Here is a 19,858-nt window from a genome sequence, read left to right on the forward strand (position 1 = left end):
AAGACCTTGCTTGCAAAGCAAAACGAAGCAGAGAGGAGTTAGATAGACAAGCAGCCAAAGTGTTAAAAAATGCAAAGGAACAAGCTGAATTTGAAACACTTGACATGTTATATAGTTTTATATGTTTTATGAATTAGATTTAAGGACTTTTATTCAGTAACAAAAATCAGTTTCTCTTCTCCTGTTGTTAATAAAAATATCAATACCTATGATTTTATTTTATTTAGTCTATGTGATTTAAACTAATTTATGTAGATTTTCCTACAATGTACTTACCAATCATACAAATAGAAAATATGTGAGAAATGATAATAGAATTAATGTGGCAGTCAGAGGTAGAGGGGCTGGGCTGAGGTTGGAAGAGGGGGCATCTACCACCAGCGAAGAAGCAAGCATGTAGCCCCATGTCCACACTGGCAGCAGGTCCAGCTCAGTATGCGCACACACACACACGCACACCATGCCAGCGGGCTGTGTGAGGAGCATGGTGGGTTGGGTTTGGGTTTGGGTTGGGTTTGGGAACCCTGATTAAAGTGAGACTTACAAGGCCAGAGCGGGTGAGAATCTGGCTAGCGCTCAGTACCTCCTCCTCAGACGATTCGTCTGTGTCCTCGTGGTTGGTGAGGTTGAGGCTTGGCGTGCTGCCGGTGTACTGGCACTCCTGCAAAGACGGCGTGTCCCCTTTGTCCATGCTCTCCAGGGAGCGACGCCGCACCCCCCAGTTGAAGTTGTCCATGCTCTCCCCCTGCAGGACAACCACGTCAACAGCAGTGAGACACAAGTGCAGTGAAGAAAAAGTAGCATCTGAGGTAGGTAAAATAAAACAAGCAAACAAAGACAAATGCAACGTTTCACAACACGAAAAAAAAAAACAATACTTTGTGAATAAGATATTAGAAATGCTTATGTGCTTTAGTGAGTGAGATTTTTTTTTGTAAACAATTTGGAAAGGTAAATGATATGAAAACTAAACAAAACTATGGAAGTAAAGGGTTCACAACCACAGGAGCCAAATTAAAGAGCACTACTGAAGTTCATCCGACAACACACAGAGACACCAGGGAACTGCAAAGAATGACATCTCTGAGTAACTTTCTGGCCAACAAACTTACCTGCAACTCCTTGTGGCAAGAGAAGAGAAGGAATACGTTTGTTAGTAGACTTAAGACAGTTACAAGACACAGGTATTTTTTTTTTCTACTATGGTAGTCAGGACAAATGACACAAGTTGGACAAACAAGACATTAAAGTGTTAATGTGTCACAACAAACTACAGTCTGTTCAACAGGAGTGATGAAGAGTGACTGAAGAGCAAGTTCAGATTCTGCCAATCAATTCTGTGCTGCGATTCTTGATTTCTCCACTGTTTAAGGGGCAGATGGTTACAACAACACTATCTTGGATTTACATCAGTGTATGAGTAATAATAATATGATTATACAATATAGTGTAATAAAGTATAACAGTTACAGGAGACATTCTCCTGCATTCAGTGTTTTAGCTTATACCAAAATACTTTTTCCCGATTATACTTGCATACTTCTACTTTCAGCAACATTTTCACTGCAGGACTTTTACTCAAGCAAACAGATCTAAGTACTTCCTTCACCACTGCTGTTCTCTGTCTATCAAGATAAACAAACACTTCATGATATGAATGAATATATTTACTGTGTTTTATAACCTGTGACTTTAGCTAAGTTTAGCACAGCCCCTTTAAGGAAAGTAGTGATGCAGACTAAAAATTGTGCTGTAAGTGGTAGCAACTTTAGTCAGCCACAACATGCCTCATTAAGCAGAACAGTTACTGGAAGTCTGCGTTTTGTTCGCTGTCAATTAAAAAAAGAGTAATACCCATCCCTGCTCCTGTGATGTTACTATGGCGTCTTGCTGCATTCTTCAAGAAGGAATTGTGCAAAAGGCAGCTCACCACCAGTAAATGTTACCAATTCTGTGTTTTATAGCAGCATTTGCTAAATTAAAGTGACTGCTAGAGGACAATCCCACAACTCATGAGTTCATCTGTTATTTAAGCAACTCCTCAGTGGCTGAGTAGCTTAACAAAGAATAATGCTGGACTCACTATGTATTAAAACAAATGTATTAGGAGGTAGAAAGATATGATAATGACAGACAGATAGCGGTGTGTGTGTGTGTGTGTGTGTGTGTGTGTGTGTATATATATAGCCATACAATGTTTACTTGAAACTACCACAAGTGAAATTTGTTTAGGAAGTGACTTATGGAATTTAATTAAAACTTTCTTTATGAATTCTTTGATTCAAAATGTCAAAGATAATTCTTCTGTATAGTACTCGCCACTCACTGCTAACTCCTTAATATCCCTTCAATTAATGATCTTTGAATAAATATGAAATTTGCCATTTGTAGCTCTACTTGACAATCAATTCTCACCTCAGCATCCTCCAGCTCCACATCTAAGAAGTCAAAGTCCTTAAAGACACCAAACTGCTGCTCACTGCCCGTATCCTCTCCCTGCACCTCCTCCTCTCTGACCACCTCTTCCACTGTGGGTATAAGACTGGTCTGCTGGTCTGCAGAGTCCAGATCCTCATTAGATGAGAACACCACCTGCACAGAAAGGAAAGGAAATGGGTCTTTGCTGTCAGACAGTACAATGCAATTGTTGTATATCAGTCAAGAATTTTTAAAGAAAAAAAAATCAAAATCAACATGGACACAATGAGAGTATACAGCAGCAGTATTCATAACACTGAATGTACAGAGACCTTGTCTGAGGCCTTAGAGTAGGAGAGGAGTCTTACAGATGGATTTTTGGGAATGCCAGATTCTGGACCACATAAAGATAGGACATTCATCAGCCTCTCTCTGGTTCTCCTCTGTAACAAGAACAAAATACAGGATGAGAAAACCAGGACAGAATTATCTCAGCTGGTTTGATCACATAGAAGAGAAAATACAAAACTCTGGTCCACAAACAATACTGCATGAGAGAAAGAGAGAAATAAACATCAATCTCATTTGACTATTTGGTGTATTTACGGCTTCTGTCTGCCTGCTGGACAAAATGCTTTGTATATGTGTAGCTCACTTGTCAAACAACTGCCAGTAATTAAGGATGATGTGCCCTCTGTGATATCATCTTGACAGCGTAATAAAATTTATTTAGTTTTTATGCCTGGATGGATGCAAAACACAGAGCTCCAGACATTTTGGTATAAAGAAAATATTATGTTTGTTATGATTCTGTCTTTTAAGATGGTCATTCTCGGTAAAGACATATAAACGGCTCACAGCTAAATCTGGCAAAGCTTCACTTTGTGTCAGTGTGGTATCATAACTTCTGATTCGTTAGTGCTGGATGCCTTGTGTCTGTTTGAGCATGTACCTGAGAGAGTTGAGGCCTCTTCCAGCTTACTTGCACCAAACCATTGGAGTTAGAACCAGAGGATGTAGAGGAGGTACTCCTTGTTACAGCAATCACCTGCGGCTTTCCATTCCGGCCTGCTGCTGTACGCTGATCACCATATTTATGCCCAATGATTGGTGTCTGTAGAGTCAAATAATGGCATTTAGCAATGAAATACAATAGAGCATATCTTTAAGGTGAGAGCAGTGAGATAAACTGGTGTAAGAGGAGACTGACCTCTGAGATGTCAAAGTGGAAGTCCAGAGTCTTGCCAGGCAGCTCCTTGGAAGAGTTGTTGAATATGCGCGTGAAGGCAATTTCTGGAGAGCCACACGATTCCGTACTGTAGGAGCGTTGCACGTCGTCTGGAACAACAAGGCTGGCTGAGCGAGACACAACCAACTTGAGAATGTTTTGGGCCTCTCTCCAATGTGGGCTCTGTAGAAAACAAAACACAGAAACATAATGGTTCCACTGTGAGTTATCAAGCTGAGTAGGTGTTTGTGGAGAATTTATGAATGTGAAAGGACATATTTTCCTTCATAAAGCCAAACCAAGCCTTTTCTCACAGCATCTATAGACTAAATCTCTGAAGCCATTTGTATTCTGTACGGCCTACATTCTTGTCGGGGGAGTTTGAAAGGAGGTCAAACAACACTAGCATACTGTATATGCGCAAATACAATGCCTTTCCGCAAAATGCAACGCTGATAGCAAGCCAGTAAAGAATTTCCTCGAGGCGGTAATGGTATAACAGCTGTCAGAAGCAGATGTGAATGAGAAGCGTATAGTGCCCTGGGTCAGGGCTGGTAAAAGGCTTCCATAAAGAGCTGTAGCTGCATGAAAAAGCCTCTAAACAACCACCCTGAAACACATGTTATTCTTTCTTAGTCTCAATTGTGCTTCTATTTATAGAATAGATTATCTGAGTATTCATAGACACCAGGATGTTTGTGCCCATACGACTGCACGTGTGGTGCATTGATAACATTCTGGCAATTGTGGGAAAGTAATGTAGCAATGTAAGCAATTCATTAGAATAAATTACTTAAGCTTACCTAATCTATTAACTCACTGAGAAAGTACATTTAGAGAAGGCTCACCTGAACATATTTGCCGATGATCTTCATGATCTCCAGGTTGAACTGTTTGACAGGGGCTGCTGACAGGTCAATATGACTCAGCAAGCTGTAGATAATCTGTAGCAAGGACTGCTGCATGCCGGGAAGGCCCTTCTCCAGCAGCTGAGAGAGAGAGTGTTTCATGAGCAATATTGATTTTTTACCATAAGTGACTAGTATGAAAAGTTATATATTCATCTCACATACCTCAGCCAAGTAAGTGACCAAGTTCAAGGTTCTCTCAGCAAAGGCATCATGGAGGTAACGACAGACAACGTTGATCCAGTTGGTGCAGTCGCGAGAATAGCTGTGTGTGCTGTACAGGCTCATCATATGAGCCAGATTGGAGAGTGTGGCTGACTTCTCATCTGCACACACCTTGGCTATCTTATCAGCCGTCTCCTTACAGAAAGGAGTTGGGCTGTCAAAGTGCTGGATGAGGTGCGGAAGGAGGCACAGGATGTTCAAAGGAAAACCTGCAAACATGACCCACAAAGAAAATTAAGATATGAACACAAAATTAGCAACATGATCAGCAGTCCAGTGTGAAAAATGTAAAGATTCCCAAAACAATTGATAACAAAAATGGACAAAATAATCAGTGATCAAACCAGCCGTATTTACCTGCCACCTGTGAAGGGTCTACCAGTGTATGTCTGGAGACACTGATAAGCTTGCTGAGCAGGTGGATGGTGAGCTCCTGAGTAGAAGCAGAGGTGAAGCCCTTCAAGAAGAGCTGCAGCAGTCCAGGGAAGTTGTACCACTTTAACTTGGCCTGCACCGTCTCCAGACGTTCCCTGCTGTCTGCGCGGTCCAGAGGCAGCTGGCCAAGCAGCTTGTTAAGTAGCCGCAGGGCCAGCAGATACTCAAACTCGTAGTCCGACTCGAGCAACGAGGCGGCGATCCAGAACACCGTGGCCATCAGATTTGAAGGGTCCACGGGGGGGATGGCGTCCCCTCCTGGACTCCCTCCTCCGCCTAGCGATGATAAGCTCCGTGTGCGTGCTAGGTTTCCGTGGCTACCACCAAGTCGGTCCGCTATGTCCAAGGTGTTACTCCTACGCCTGTCGGCTTTTCGTTCACCCATCAGGCTGGCGCGAAGAGAGTTACTGCGAGTGTGAACATAATGGTAGAGACCACCACTGTTCAGGTTCAGCTGACCTGTGCTTTTCCTGTTAGCAGCAAACTTAGGTCCCAACAAGTGATCGCGGGTAGACGTCCTGTAAATAAAACAAATAATTTTGTACAGAACTTTTCTATGACATGTGTCAGTCAGCGTGTGACTAAAAGTAAGATGGAGTCAAACACAGCAAAACAGGGAGGATACCAGGAGGAGGACTTACTGTGCTAAGGCAGTGAGGAGGTCATAGTTTTTAACTGTATCTGCCAGCGTGTCAATGCCCGACTCCAGCGTCAGGAGCAGCTCAATGACAAAGCCCTGAGGAGGAGACAAAAACACCGGAGGTCAGAGCTTGTCAGAAAGAAACTGGTAATAGAGAGTTAAAACATTTAACATTTAAACGGCAATTGTATCTCTTGAAAAATATTTGGCAGATACAAGAGTGAGAGTGATTTCCAATCGAATATAGTTTTGCTCCAGGACCTGCTACACCATGACCGTAGATGTTGCTTACTTTGTTTGTTCTTGTTCTTACTTAGTTTGCTCCAAACACAAGTGCAACTCTTGTAAGTTACCTCCACTGTAACAGTCAAATGTGAGTCAACATTTCAAGTCTGTGCAATTTCTACTTAATTTAGTTTTATGCATTAAAGTCAATGTTCAGCTTTGTTTCAGTTATCCAAATATAAAGCCAACTTTCAGCTGGATGGAGCTGTGCTTCTTCAGAGAAAAGGTATAATGTATGCATAGGACACTATTTCAGATTAAGCATACAACTGTATCGGATTCAATAATTAGAATTGTTCTTTTTACAATTGACCTATAAATAGATAAAACGTTTTCCCTAAAATGTTGTATATATGCTTTATATGTTGTTTGCAAATGACAACTGGTTCTCAAACATTTTAACCTGGTAAAATAAAGGTCAAATAAATAAAAACAAAAAATAAAATTGACAGAAACCCTCGAACTAAAGGTGTTTACCCTGAAACTTAAAAAATGTAAAGACTTGTACTGTAAGAAAAACACCTGTTTTGTACCATTTTCATTCAGCTTCTAATATTATCCTAAAAATAACAAATGTAGGAGTGATTCTGGTTGCTAAAAAGCAACACGTGGCAAAATCAGATTTAACTTTTCGATATTTTTTTAACATTCTCACCTGAGCCTCCTCTCCTGGGTCTCCTACAGTCTCAACCAGCCGCGACAGAATATCAGACAGCGTGGCAGGAGTAAGAGGTTGTTTGAGTGCGCGGAAAATCTGGAATGAGCGTCCAGCGTAGTGGCGAGAAGAGCAAGACAGAGCTGTTCTTAGAGCTACATCACTCAGCAATGTATCCAGTTGGAAACCTGAAGGGATGAACATGTTCACACAGGTAAATATGATAAAGCCAAGCTGAAATCAATACAGTTAGACAACCAGTAGCTGTGAACACTACAGACCTGACTGTGAATGTTTGAAGACTGTCACCACGTGTCTGACAAAAACACTCAGCTGGTCAGCACTCTTTATGTTTGGGTTCTTGGGCGACACATCCTCATGATTCCAGAGCGGACCCCTCTTCCTGCAAATGCAAGAGCAAACGCACATTATGTAATGTGACCTTTTACCTGAAAATATTTGATGTTATCACACCAGGCAAAGAAGCCAATATGAAACCAACCCCAAGCCCATGCAAAGTAAAATACCCAGTCCTGTCAGACACTGCTGGAAGCATGAAAGCAAATCATAGTACAAAATGAGTAACACGAGACAAGTGTGTTGATTCAACTAAATGGCTCAAGCTAAGCACGTGAGATTGTTTGCTTTAGTACACTAAGTTAGTCAGTTACAAGCAGCAGCAGCAAAGTTCATCGTACAAGCAGTGACTAGCATAAAACTGATGCTATTTTGCTGGTAAAAACTTCAGGTCTTCTCACCTTGATGTAATGAACTCAATGAGAGCTTTGGCCTTCTCGTCCTGTTCAGCAGTAACATCTACCTCACTGAGCAGTGTGGGGGAGAGGTGGGACAGAGCTGTACCTCCGGCCCCAAGACTTATACTGGAGGACGTGGAGCTCGAGCTGAGGCCGGAGTCTGTCATCGGTGATGGCTGACAGTCCGGCAAAAGCTCCTGTACTCCTGTAGGAACAATTGACAAAAAGATTGTACACACCGAGTTGCATTTAATGTTTTCTAACACCAAAATCTTTTACAATCTATCTTTTAGCAATGTAAACAGGAAATGATAGTTTTATTTTGTGACGAGCTGAATGCATACATTCATGCAGCGCTGGTATAACTTTATATGTATTATGATGTTGCTTTCTAAGCAGGGTATCCTACTAGGAAGCCCTTTGAATGGCATTTACTGGTCTACTTTACAACAAAAACAAAACAGTGACAGGCCATCTGAGGCAAACCTGACTGTGTGGGACAGGACTGTTGCTGCCACCCAGTGAGTAGTTTTGGCACTACAACAAATGAGTATGTGCAGTATTTCCTTTATTCCCTTCAAAATCTCAAAAATAAATAAATAAATAAAATGTTTTATATCCCTGTAGTTGAAGCATGATTATCATACTCTTATTGCATTTTCTCTTAGTTTTGAACTCCACAGCAAAACTGACCTGTGAGGTTGAACTCTGGAGCTACCGGCTTCACAGTCAGGACCCTCGGATCATTGTAGTCTCTGTTGCGTAAAAGCACCATAGCCACAGACTGAACACTGCTATTTGCGCCCTGGACAACGAGCAGATGGAGCAGCAGGCGTTTGCAGTGCTCGTAGACTTCTGGGTGCTGGTGATCAAACCCTGGAGGAAAAAACAGAAAACAAACAGATATTAGATTGTGTGATTTAAGCAGTAGCTGGTCTAGTGAAACTGAGGTCAATTAAAAGGATTCCTCTGCTACAAAGTGTATTGTGGATTTTTTTTTGTTTGTTGCACAAGACTTGAGAGGTCCAGAAAATATCTCTTTTTAAAAAAATCTTTTCTTGACAGATACAGGCACCAAAAAAGTACAAATCAAAACTATTTACCTATAAAAACTGCATGTAGCAAGAGGTGCAGGTAGGCACTCCACTCTACTTTGACCCCATGGTCCACAATGAGGTCTGTCAGCAGGATGACTGCAATATTACATCTGAAGAAACAGAAAATGTGTGTTAACATACAAAGAAACACAATACTGTAATGATTTAGGAGAAAAAAATAACTGATTTGGTGTACCTGTGCAGAGGTACAGCTGGGGTGTTGGTTTCTGGTAAATAGTCCACAAGAGGAGACCAGCAGCCTCCTGTTGGAGGGAAAGGAAGAGGCTCTGGCCGGTTGTGATCCATCACTTTCAAACGCCAGTTAGCATAAAGTGGCATAGAGTCACCTGGAGAAGGGAGAAGATTAGCAAAAACGGTGGTGGGACAGAATTTCATGTAGAACTGAGGAGCAAAGTCTTTGCACTTACTCTTCTCGTCTTCATAGGAGCCTCCAGAGCTGCTGCTGTAGCGAGATTCCAGACGGTGATGCTGTCGGTTCAGGTTGCTGTTCAGACCACTGTAAATATCCAGATGGGTGTAACTGCAGAACAGACTTGGTTAAAGGACAGAGCCAGCAGTGACTTGACCAATGTCTTATATGACAAAAACTTTGAGTTATAAAGAATCTCACCTCATAGCTCTCCATTTAAAAATTGCTTCCAAAATAAACTGAAACATTTATTTTTCAGTTTAATTAATACTAATCCTAATAAAAATTCAAGTAGCTTTTCTAACATTTCTATTCAAGGATTTACAAGACACATACAAATAGGATATCTGAAATTTCTATTTATTGTATTTATTCTATCACAGAAAAGCCTTGAGGCAAGACCAAATATCTTTTATGCTAAGAAGCAAATACTGCAAGAGGACATGCTACAGGTTTCCATCTCACTTAGTAGGTATATTATTACCACAAAACGATCATAATATACAGTGAATCTTCTAGGATATCAGCTCATCAGTGCCATTCAAGAATAACTTCAGTAAGAGCTGAAGCTGCAGACACTCTACACTCACATACTCTGTTTTGCATTTTTTAAAGTCTCCCTTCAGTCACTGACTTAACCCATAAAACTCAAGTATTTGCTAATGAAAATAATCCCTTACTACATTCAAAGTACTTAAATGGAACTCTACACCATTACAAAGATGTCAAGTTGTAATATTTGAGTAAATTAGCCACATATTTTTGAACTGGAAAATGATTCTTAAGAAGAATAATGATACAGACAGGTTCATACTACAAGTTGACAGGATTTGTTCCTGAAGTTTGTTCTGTATAAACTTTAAAAGTCTGAATACATGGCAGTGACTGCCAATCTGATGCATTATATGTCTTCTAGCACATTAAAAAAAACACAACAATTGGGCAGGTTCACAAGGTACAAACTTTGATTTTTATCAGAGGGAGTCTTTAAAACTCCTCTGTGTTTACTGTCACATCCTCACTATACTTAGTGTGTTTGTATGCTGCTTGTGTAAAATGTGTCCTCTGTACCTGTCCTCCATGTTAGAATCTTTGATCTTGCTATCATGATGACCGTCGTTTCCTGGCACCATGGTATTGCTGCTGGAGGTTGTTCCTGAGGGAGCAGACATGACACATTTTACCATGTGGTACTGAAAACACAGTACTTTTAGTATTGGAATTGTGGCCTAAGCGGTGAACTGGTGCATTCCTGCAGCTCATTAACCTGAGGTGACTGAGGGGATCTTGTAACTGGAGGTGATGCGGTAATAAGGGGGGTTGTCCATGTGAGTGACAGCTGAGCTAACAGGATCAGTCAACTCAAGCTCACACATCAACTCCTCCAGCAGCTGCATAGTCTTATCTCTGCCCAAGTAAACCACCACTCGTTTCACCTGAGGACACACAAGTAACACAGTCAGAAAAACAGAAGGGGGTAAGCAGTGGACAGTGCACACGGGGATCCGACAGATACGCAGCATGATGCTAACGTGCTGTAACTTACGTAGGGCAAGAGGCTGGGGTCACTGTTGACTCCTGACATACTGATGAGGAAATGTAGAATGATTTTGAGGTTCTTTGGCCAGCTGTCTGCTAATGTGGTCCATACATTCTCGATTTCCGACCAAGCAAACTCATCTCCATACTAGAGAAAAAAAAAAAATATGATTAATTAATTAGCAAAATCAGCATTTCCAAACCCATGTAAATCTCAATATGGTGGAGCGCAGGTGGTTCATCAGCTGTCTCACCTTGGCGGTCATAAACATGAGGTTGTTCAGCACCATGGTTGTGGCACGAGGGGATCCCCAGCCCTCTCCGCGGAGCCAGCGTCTGCTGTTGACCATCATAATCTCCCGCTCGTGTACGTCCTCGTCATCCTCACCACTGCCGCAATCCTCCGGTCGCCGCTGGGTTGGTTTGAAGTCAACCAGCTCCACATTGTTCATCCAAGGTAGGAGGTAGTGCAACATTACTTGACGACCACCAGGATGTGCTGTCTGGATACGCTGGCTCACCTCTGCAGTGTGAACAGTAGGAAGTTAGATTGTAGTTGAACATATTTACAAAAGAATGTTCTGTCAGTTGTCACAACAGTATCACAGTACAGCCAGTATATGTGGCTAGCAAGAACTGGTTTGAGTCAGATTCTATAGGACTCATTGAGAAATTTAAAGTTCAATTCTGCTCATTGGTTCCTAAATAAATTTTACTTGTTCTAGTTCATTAAAAGTGTACTGCAAACACCAATGGCATATCTACCAGTATCCTTCTGTGCCATTATGAGAGCTGAATGCATTTGTCTTAACTAATCATGAGTCTAACATTATTCTCAGTTAACCTACTCAGCTGTTGCTGATAAGTAAGGGAGCAGTCCACACTGTGTAACTATCTTGAAACAGTCACTTTAATTTGGCAAATGCTCCTACAAAACTCTTCACAAGACAGGATTGGACTGCTATTGTTAAAATAAAGCAGCCAAAGAAAACACAAAAGCATGCAAGAAATCACAAAAGCCTAAAGCATGTTACACAAAGCCATTAAAAAGCTCACAAGGAGTATCTACAGTATTTGATGGAATAGCTTCACATATTAACACACTACCTCTCAAACAACAGCACTAAATGATAAGGTAGCAAACCTGAGAAGATGGGTAGAGTGAGCTCTGGGTAAGTCCTTGCAAGCTCCTCAGACAGCTGGTAGTAAGACACAGAGTAGAGGTGTGGCAGCGGTGAGGGAGGCGTCAAGATGCCGTCTGTTCGCTGGATCTCCAATTTGTGGGCATAACGGAAGAGCTTGGGTTCCAGGATCTGTTTTGGACAGATAATCATAATATCTCAATGACAAACCTTTGCAGTGTTTTGTAGATGTGATGGAATTTTACACATGAAACAAAGCTTCTGACCTGTAACAGCTGCATGGCCACCTCATAGATATCCCTGGAAGAATCAGCCGCCTTGAACAGAATCAGGTTCAGCAGCACCACAGTGTCAAATTGGTAATCCCTAAGAGAAAATAACATGTACGCAGCATTAAAGTAGCCAGCTTCAGTGGGACTAGCAAGCCATAATAATAAACTCAAGTTGTAACTGTGCAGTACCTGTTGTGAAAGACATTGGCAATGGCCCTGAAGCAGCCGGCAGCCACACGACGGGAGCCGGTGTAACATCGGTCCACAGCCCAAAACATGAGGTTGCTCTGGTCTGGATTTAGCTCCAGCAGAAGCATGACAGCCTCACAACCCAGCTGATGGACCTACAGGAGGGCGCATACCAACCATTAGAACCATGGAGTCTCTTCTTTCAATAGTCAACACAATTCTGTATTTTTTTTTACCCATTAATTTCTCAACATGTACTACTAGTATTCATTATTAGTATCATTATTTGCATGGCCACAAAATATGCGGTAAACAGTGTATTTGTATACACACTTGTCTATTTCTCTCTTGTCTTTACCCTCATCCCAACCAGGCAAGATAGATGGCCACCCTCCCTGAGCCTGGTTCTGTTGGAGGTTTTCTCCTGTTTAAAGGGAGTTTTTTTTTTCTTCCCACTAACGTCAATGTACTTGCTAAAAGGTAACAGATGGATTTGTTGGGTTTCCCTCTGAAATATAATGCTGGAAGGGCTTGACTTCATTATGTAAAGTGCCCTGAGATGGCTTATGCTGCATTTCAAAAAGAAATTCACCGTTAGGGCTACTAATACAGACTATACAATGACATAATTAACTTTTAGATTTGGATTTAGAATCACTCAAAAACAAGGGGGATAATATCCTGAAAACACAAGTGTAAATTACAATGATTACTCTCAAATTACGTTTTCAGTAACATGATTTCTGTAAATAATTATAGAATAAACAATTAAATAATTAAACGATTTAATATCTAATTTCATTATGCATTTTGTGTAGGTCTTGAAATTAAACTGTTTGGTGCTCATTCCTTGCAGTACTAAAAAGTACCACCGTGTAGTGCTAGTGTCAAGGCATGCAAATGTGTGCTACATTACTTTGACCTCAAGAAGTCTGATGATACAGTCTGACGTATGCATTATGCTTACTCTGGCTTAATTACTAGAGAAAATATGATGATATACTGGCCTAATGCAGATTGCTACCATCACATGCATCCACTGAGGTTGTCCACTATGGTATGTATTTCAGTGCATGTAATAACTTAGAGTAGTTGCCTTTTTGTGAGCCAGGGAAAGATGAGTGCTTTGTCATTATATTGAAAATATTATTAACTGTGAATATACTACCTTTTTCTTCCTTAAGTGTTCCAAGACTATTCTTTGGTCAATCACTCAACGTTACATTCACATGCCATAGGCAGATGAGCAAAGGCAATTTCAATTAAAGTAGACTAGAATGGCAACACTTCTCTCACCTTCTTGTCCTGAGAATCCAGGATGTTGTCCAGCCACTTGTAGAGGTAGCCATCAGAGGAGAGGCCAACATTGTCAGCCACAGGTCCACAACACAACACTGCAGACATGGCCTGGCACATTTAAAAAAAGCCGTTAGTTATTGTTAAAACACGTAGAAAACAAATTTCTACATTTACGTCTTCATATGTGGTTGTGTGTGTACCTTTAGTGCACAGTACTGATGGCGGTTGATCTGCATATTTCTGTCACTGTAGCGATCCAATGGAGTGAACATGATGCTGAAGGGCCCAGCCCAATGACTGAACAGCATGAACAGACTGTGTCTCAGTGACTGCTGAGGGAAGATGGTCCTCCTCTGGTGCACTGAACACAAGAAAATCAAACAAGAGATATAATTTATCACTTGAAATTTAGATGGAAAGCAGCAAGAAGTAAGTATCTGACTGAAATTAAGAGACTTACCTGGGACATTCTGTATGATATTGGCCACGAGTGCACTGAAGTGACAGCGAATGTCCTTCAGTGTGTCAGAGTCCTTGTCATTTTCAGCCTCAAGCAATTGCCTGGTCAGATCAACATACTCAAGCAGTGTACTGTTCAGAGAGTGGCTCTCTCCATCTAACCCTCCACTGGCTCTGTAAACAGAAAAGTTTACAATCAAAATCTGTCACATGAAAGAATAAATTAATTTGCAACCATTTGGTTTACGTCAAAACGTTTGTGGATAACATACATTTGACTGATGACACCAGCATCAGCAAGCAGCTCAAATATCCGGACCAGCTGGACCCTGAGGATGTCACGACGCCTGCGTCGCTTCATGTTCTGCAGAATAAAGAGCACCGCATTTTAACAAAGTTAAGTGTCTTTTGATAAATACAGAAGTGTGAATAGAAGGTTATCAGTGAATACCACTTACTTCAGGTCTTCTTTCTAGAGCTTCTTTTATGATGGGATTTAGCTCCTCTATCAACTCTCTGAAGGACAAAGTAAATGCACATTTTAAAAAAAAAAAACCCAAAAAAACCCAGGTATACATAGTTCATGAAGAGTGTCGTGTACCTGAAGGCCACGGGGTTGGTCCTGCCAAGCCCCAACACAAGAGATTCTGTGATGTCCATGCTCTCAGAGCGCATCATTGGAACAATGTGTTTGAACAGGGAGGAGGGGGACGGAGTGCCAACAATCTATAAACAGAAAGATTCATTGCAGCTGAATTTTCATACATTTCCTACACTGTGACTACACGATCACACATTATACACAGCCATATTTATATTAGGACTGAAATGCATTATTCCATAGTTTGTGCAAAACTTTCAAACACTAAGTATGTGTATGAAAACATGGCAGATAGCATGTTGTTTGGAATCCATGGAACATTCATTCTTCTCTCATTCAACTGATAATCCCAAAATGAAAAAAACAAAAACACACAATTTCATAATTCACTTATGAATGCAACGCACAAAAAACAAAGAACAGCTTGTTTTTTGTACTTTCAAGTGAAGTCAAAAATAGGCGATGAAAACAACACAGACTAAATTTGATTTGGATATTCATCTGTTGAATTTGTGTGATTAGGACATTACTAATGTCTTTGTGTGAGGTACTTGATAAGCTTGCAGAAAATACACAGGAGTGATGGCAGTACTTGAGCTAAAATATGAATATGAACTAGAACATTAATATAAGTTTATTTTTCAATAACGTATGTTGAAGAATGTTATGTTAGAAGTTCTAGAGAACTAACTTTGCAAAATTAGCTGTTCAGAGTTCCTGGTTGCTGTCTACCACTGGATGTACTAACAACAACCAATAAATTACTTTGACACTTAAGAAGTGACTGTTTGTGCAGTTGCTTCTGACCTTTGAATCATAACTGTAGCCGCTGTCCGGCGTGGACGCCAGCGTCTCAGGCGGGGAGCAGCGGACGGAGCCAGAGGTGGAAGATGAGGAGCACATGGAGGGGGAGGAGGAGGCAGAGCTGCAGCAGAGAATCAGGTAGTTCCTCCAGAGGCCAATGTAGGAGTCACTGCTATTCAGACTGTTCACTTTCTTGGCATTGATGGGGCTACTACAGGTGGACAAACAGCAAAGGTCAGAGATGAATGACATGACATCAAAAGGACGGAATGACACTGAGCAGTAGGTCCAAAGAACAAAGTAGTCAAGTTCTGCCTGCCTATGTTAAGACATCACTTGAGGCTACATCAGTATTCAGTGTATTTATCTAGTGTCATGCATATTGAATGAGTATTCTTGGTTTTGCGTTCACAATCATAGTACATAATGTCATCACAAAGACATCATTAGCTGGTCTTCAAAATTCATTTATCATTAAAAAACCCCACATTGACAGAAAAACCCCCCCACATAATTTCATAGATGTGTAAACAGAATAGATGAACAAAGAGGTTTAAGGAAACCTACTTTACGTCAACTTGTGGAGACAGCAGCTGCAGGCGGGTGTAGGCAAACATCCAGGCATAGTTGAGGGCAGTGGGGCAATGTTTGGGCAAGTTCTCCTGCCGCAGGTAGCTGGAGAAGCTGATGACCCAGGGGTCCTGGCCCTGAGTAACATGGGCAAACACCCAGATGTGCGAGGGGCTCACCACATCAAACTGGTGGCTGATGGGTGATGAGCTCCACTCTGCTAGCGTCTGCAGATCAATCCCACTGGGACAGTACAGTAGGTTGGTCTGCAGGGAAGAACAGAGGACGACAAGCTGAGTCTTTGAGTACTTCTGAAAGTTCTATTATTCTGAGGAAAAAGAGAATAAATTCATACCTGGTCAGCTCCTGTGAGATGAATGAAGCTCTCCAACACTGATGCACTTAATCTATCCATTACATCAATGGCCAGTTCCTCATCTCCCTGAAAGATTAAGTATAAATATCAGTAAACAGTACTTGAAATAAAAAAAAAAACTTGACTGTTTTTTTTTTTGCCAATCATAACAGTGCAATGTACGTTTAAAGTAATGACCTTGCCAATGCCCAGTGCAGTGTGCAGCGCCCGGACTTCTTTAAGGACATTAACAGCGAGTCTGCGCGTGGCAGGGCGGCAGCTACACAGCACCACCAGCGCTAAACCCTCCACCACATGTAGCACACCTAACGGAAGAGTTCGCTCCAAGGACAGAGAATGGCCGCTGCTTGAACCCTGTTCAAAATGTAACAGAGCATGTTGCTAAAATCATTTATTCAATATATGTTTGGCACTTAAAACATAATATATGAAAACAAACTACATTAGTTCTCAACACACAGCTGAAACTTTCTTGACCAACCTGTGAATCATGACTCTTATTGCTGCTCTGCACTGCCTGCCTCCATTGGCTGATGAGCTGCAGTAACATCTTTACAGCATTGTCCAGCAGTGTGGGGTGGACATCAGTCACCTCTCTGACTATGAAGTAGGCAAAGCCTGAGAGGACATCCTCACGCCACTCTGGGAAATCCACCATGAGGGCCTGAAGAGTGGTAAAGGCAAGGCCACGCAGCTCCTCATCCATGTGGATGGTCAGTCTAGAGAAGGAGAAGGGAGATATTTAAGGACATGAAGGGCACCACCAGTGTGAGAGTTTATTGTGTAGAGATGTGTCTGAAGTGAGGTTAGATAGGGTGAATTACTTGGCTAGAAGCTCTATTAGGTCTTGTCTGCTCATGCCATCTGGTATCAGCCTTGGGATGGCGGCCACGCATGTTCGAAACAGATCAATCTTTGGCTTTCTCTCTCCCCTGAGGCACAAACAATTTAGAATAGCCTGTTATATGTCAGGAACACACAATAGTACGGCAGTAAGAGAAGACTAGAAGGTTGTGGTTACATACGTGATCATGTCCTCAGGCTCCTTGTTGGACATCTGCACGCTGGTCATGCTCATGGAGCGCCCCACTTCCTTGTCCAGGTGTCGCAGGATGTTATCCAAGGCTTTTCTTACTTGTGGGTAGTAAAGTGACATGCCTGGAAACACCCAGTGGAGTTATTACATTCAGAGCAGATAAACAACACTTCATGGACATTTTAACACAGTACTGAAAATGCCGCATTTCGACCAAATGTTAAGTCTGAATACGATTGTCGGCAGTTCAAAAATCAAACCAACCTATGACTTTTGCTTCTTCATCAGTGAGGGTGGTGTTGAGGAAGATCTTTTTGACACGCAGAGTGTTGCCAGAGGGCATGATGATCCCTGTAGTAGGCATTGGAGGCTCCCCATCTTTCTGCTGTAGGCTGTCTGCAATCACCAAGAAGGCTCGCAAACCGATATTCATCCTCTGGTAGGGTGGGAGGAAGAAAATGATGAGAGAAAATTTGCCAACACTCCTTCAATACTGGATGTTTGAGGCCTAGTCCACACATACATGGGTGGTTTTTAAATGGGCTCATTTGTTCTCAAAAAAAGTCTCTATCCAAATTAAAACACATGACCATTACTGAAGCACTGTCAAGAGCATGCCAAAGAAACAGGTGGCAAGATAACTTAACCACTAAAGCCATGGTGGCTAATGAAAACCTGGAAAAAAGTTAAGACTAGTTCCAGTAGACTACCAACAACTCATCAAGAAAAGGGGGAATAATGTGTGTGGATTAATCCAGACACCTCTGTTTCGTGGAAGAATAACTGTACTGCACTATTGTGGCCACGTCCACCACCGCACAAAATGATCTGGTCATAGTGACACACATTCAGATGTGACAAGCTAAAACTCTGGAAGGAGTCTTCTCAAAGCACTATTGTCTGTGACCTAACACTGCATTTGTATGTAGACAAAAGGCCAAAACACAAGAAAAAGCCAAGTTTGAAATGATACCCATGTATGTCTGGACAAAGCCTAAGTCTTCTCTATACATTACCTCTGGATTAATGGTGAAGGTTTTATGAGACTTGCCCACGCAGAGGAGGTCATAGATAATCTCCTTCATAGCGAAGTCCAGTCTTTCCTGTATTAATCAACAAACCAGTCATCACTAACCCACAGCTTCTGTGCAGTGTGTCACCAGTTTTAGCTCAGCTGTGAAATCTAACTACATCACAGTTTGTGCTGCGGGCTCACCTGAGCTATGAACTGGATGATCTTGACAAAGATGTTGAGGGGTGTGTCTCTGGGCACCACACTGCGGGAGCCTTTGGGGAAAAGTGCTGAAACAATGCTGAGTAGTCGACTAGGAACAAAAAAACAGGGACAGTATAAGCATTTGTGGTGCTAAATAACAAAGGTTCTCATGAAATGTACTTCTTATTCATAGCCACAGGCTGCAAGGGTTTGATTGTGAAAGAGCAGTTTGAGGGATAAACTTTGTCTGGCCCTGTAACTGACCTCTGCGTGACAGTGTTGCTCTCACACTTGATCCTGATAATGTAGACCCACAGCAGTCTGTAGAGTGACTCCAGTGCTACACGGGACATTTTGGGATCTTTGTTCTGTGGATGCAAAGAAAATAAAAAGGACAATGAGAAACCTGTTTAACAGTGACTACTTAACTACCCACCTGTGAGGCTTTAGAGATCAGCTTGTTGTTGTCTAGAGAAACACAGAAATACTCCGTAGACGGTCATTGTTTTTCAGTCCATGTGCATGATTTCTAAAGAGTCACTGGTTGATGTCTGAGTACTGTAAGTCCACATGGTTTGATGATTGCTAAAATATAGTCAACCTGAGGGAGTCATTTTTAGAAAAACAAGCAAACAATTTTATTTAAAAAAACAAACAAAAAACATTTAATGGTAAATTTTGAATTAAATGTACAATAATTACGTCCTGGACAACCACATATCCAATTGACAGTTCTCTTTTCTTATTTAATTGATCAAGAGAAGCTATCTCATACATCAAATATCCATATTATTGGTGTACATTTACAGGGTCATCGTGAGAGCATCCATGCTCAGAGCCTGTGATGTGTTCAAGGTGTGGGTAGTTTCCACTGACATACCTCTATATTTTGATGAAAAACTATAAAAATCAGTAAAAACCTTTTAAAAACCATGTAATTCTCAGTGGGGACACAGCTCAAGAACAGAAATCCTCAAGGTTTGGTCGTATTGGTTGGACAATCTTCATTGTCACCTTCATGAGGAGAAAAGCACTACATCAATTGCCATCCAGGCTTAATTCGATGTTTTGTCAGCGGATAAAACAGGCTACCTGTGAAGTCGCCCAACCCAACAGAGACTGCTAGGTCTAACTTACTCAACATTTTCTGAACATTAATTCGGAGTTGATTTCAAACTAATTCTATATCAAAGAAATTGTCAGCTGCCTGCTGTTCTGCTCAAAGTCTGTTGCATCATTCATCTTAAAATAACCAGGTTCAAATGATTCAATATTCTGC

The 19,858-nt window shown here is 41.5% G+C and overlaps 1 protein-coding gene across 17 annotated transcripts in view; it reads right to left on the bottom strand.

Annotated features, from left to right (window-relative positions):
• fryl (furry homolog, like) overlaps positions 1 to 19,858 on the bottom strand; it is a 77,024-nt gene that overhangs the window by 13,035 nt on the left and 44,131 nt on the right. For 9 of the 17 annotated variants that reach the window (XM_008299152.1, XM_008299160.1, XM_008299053.1 and 6 more), the window contains 40 exons: positions 18,844 to 18,947; positions 18,580 to 18,688; positions 18,380 to 18,466; positions 17,628 to 17,799; positions 17,353 to 17,485; positions 17,152 to 17,259; positions 16,809 to 17,046; positions 16,505 to 16,681; positions 16,307 to 16,393; positions 15,949 to 16,217; positions 15,385 to 15,592; positions 14,578 to 14,702; positions 14,435 to 14,492; positions 14,249 to 14,340; positions 13,978 to 14,150; positions 13,718 to 13,878; positions 13,515 to 13,625; positions 12,219 to 12,373; positions 12,024 to 12,123; positions 11,760 to 11,928; positions 10,870 to 11,138; positions 10,623 to 10,763; positions 10,344 to 10,512; positions 10,148 to 10,232; positions 9,075 to 9,187; positions 8,843 to 8,993; positions 8,653 to 8,756; positions 8,243 to 8,425; positions 7,553 to 7,754; positions 7,076 to 7,197; positions 6,795 to 6,982; positions 5,856 to 5,950; positions 5,137 to 5,732; positions 4,720 to 4,988; positions 4,495 to 4,635; positions 3,629 to 3,829; positions 3,371 to 3,532; positions 2,751 to 2,861; positions 2,416 to 2,592; positions 545 to 745 (listed from right to left, as the gene is read on the bottom strand). In XM_008299152.1, the coding sequence (XP_008297374.1) occupies positions 545 to 745; positions 2,416 to 2,592; positions 2,751 to 2,861; positions 3,371 to 3,532; positions 3,629 to 3,829; positions 4,495 to 4,635; positions 4,720 to 4,988; positions 5,137 to 5,732; positions 5,856 to 5,950; positions 6,795 to 6,982; positions 7,076 to 7,197; positions 7,553 to 7,754; positions 8,243 to 8,425; positions 8,653 to 8,756; positions 8,843 to 8,993; positions 9,075 to 9,187; positions 10,148 to 10,232; positions 10,344 to 10,512; positions 10,623 to 10,763; positions 10,870 to 11,138; positions 11,760 to 11,928; positions 12,024 to 12,123; positions 12,219 to 12,373; positions 13,515 to 13,625; positions 13,718 to 13,878; positions 13,978 to 14,150; positions 14,249 to 14,340; positions 14,435 to 14,492; positions 14,578 to 14,702; positions 15,385 to 15,592; positions 15,949 to 16,217; positions 16,307 to 16,393; positions 16,505 to 16,681; positions 16,809 to 17,046; positions 17,152 to 17,259; positions 17,353 to 17,485; positions 17,628 to 17,799; positions 18,380 to 18,466; positions 18,580 to 18,688; positions 18,844 to 18,947 (6,516 nt within the window). The remainder of the gene's footprint in view (positions 1 to 544; positions 746 to 2,415; positions 2,593 to 2,750; positions 2,862 to 3,370; positions 3,533 to 3,628; positions 3,830 to 4,494; positions 4,636 to 4,719; positions 4,989 to 5,136; positions 5,733 to 5,855; positions 5,951 to 6,794; positions 6,983 to 7,075; positions 7,198 to 7,552; positions 7,755 to 8,242; positions 8,426 to 8,652; positions 8,757 to 8,842; positions 8,994 to 9,074; positions 9,188 to 10,147; positions 10,233 to 10,343; positions 10,513 to 10,622; positions 10,764 to 10,869; positions 11,139 to 11,759; positions 11,929 to 12,023; positions 12,124 to 12,218; positions 12,374 to 13,514; positions 13,626 to 13,717; positions 13,879 to 13,977; positions 14,151 to 14,248; positions 14,341 to 14,434; positions 14,493 to 14,577; positions 14,703 to 15,384; positions 15,593 to 15,948; positions 16,218 to 16,306; positions 16,394 to 16,504; positions 16,682 to 16,808; positions 17,047 to 17,151; positions 17,260 to 17,352; positions 17,486 to 17,627; positions 17,800 to 18,379; positions 18,467 to 18,579; positions 18,689 to 18,843; positions 18,948 to 19,858) is intronic. The other 8 variants (XM_008299078.1, XM_008299120.1, XM_008299176.1 and 5 more) reach the window with 5 other exon arrangements.

The sequence above is a fragment of the Stegastes partitus genome, unplaced genomic scaffold (genome assembly GCF_000690725.1).
Source record: "Stegastes partitus isolate 25-593 unplaced genomic scaffold, Stegastes_partitus-1.0.2 Scaffold30, whole genome shotgun sequence".
NCBI lineage: Eukaryota > Metazoa > Chordata > Actinopteri > Pomacentridae > Stegastes > Stegastes partitus.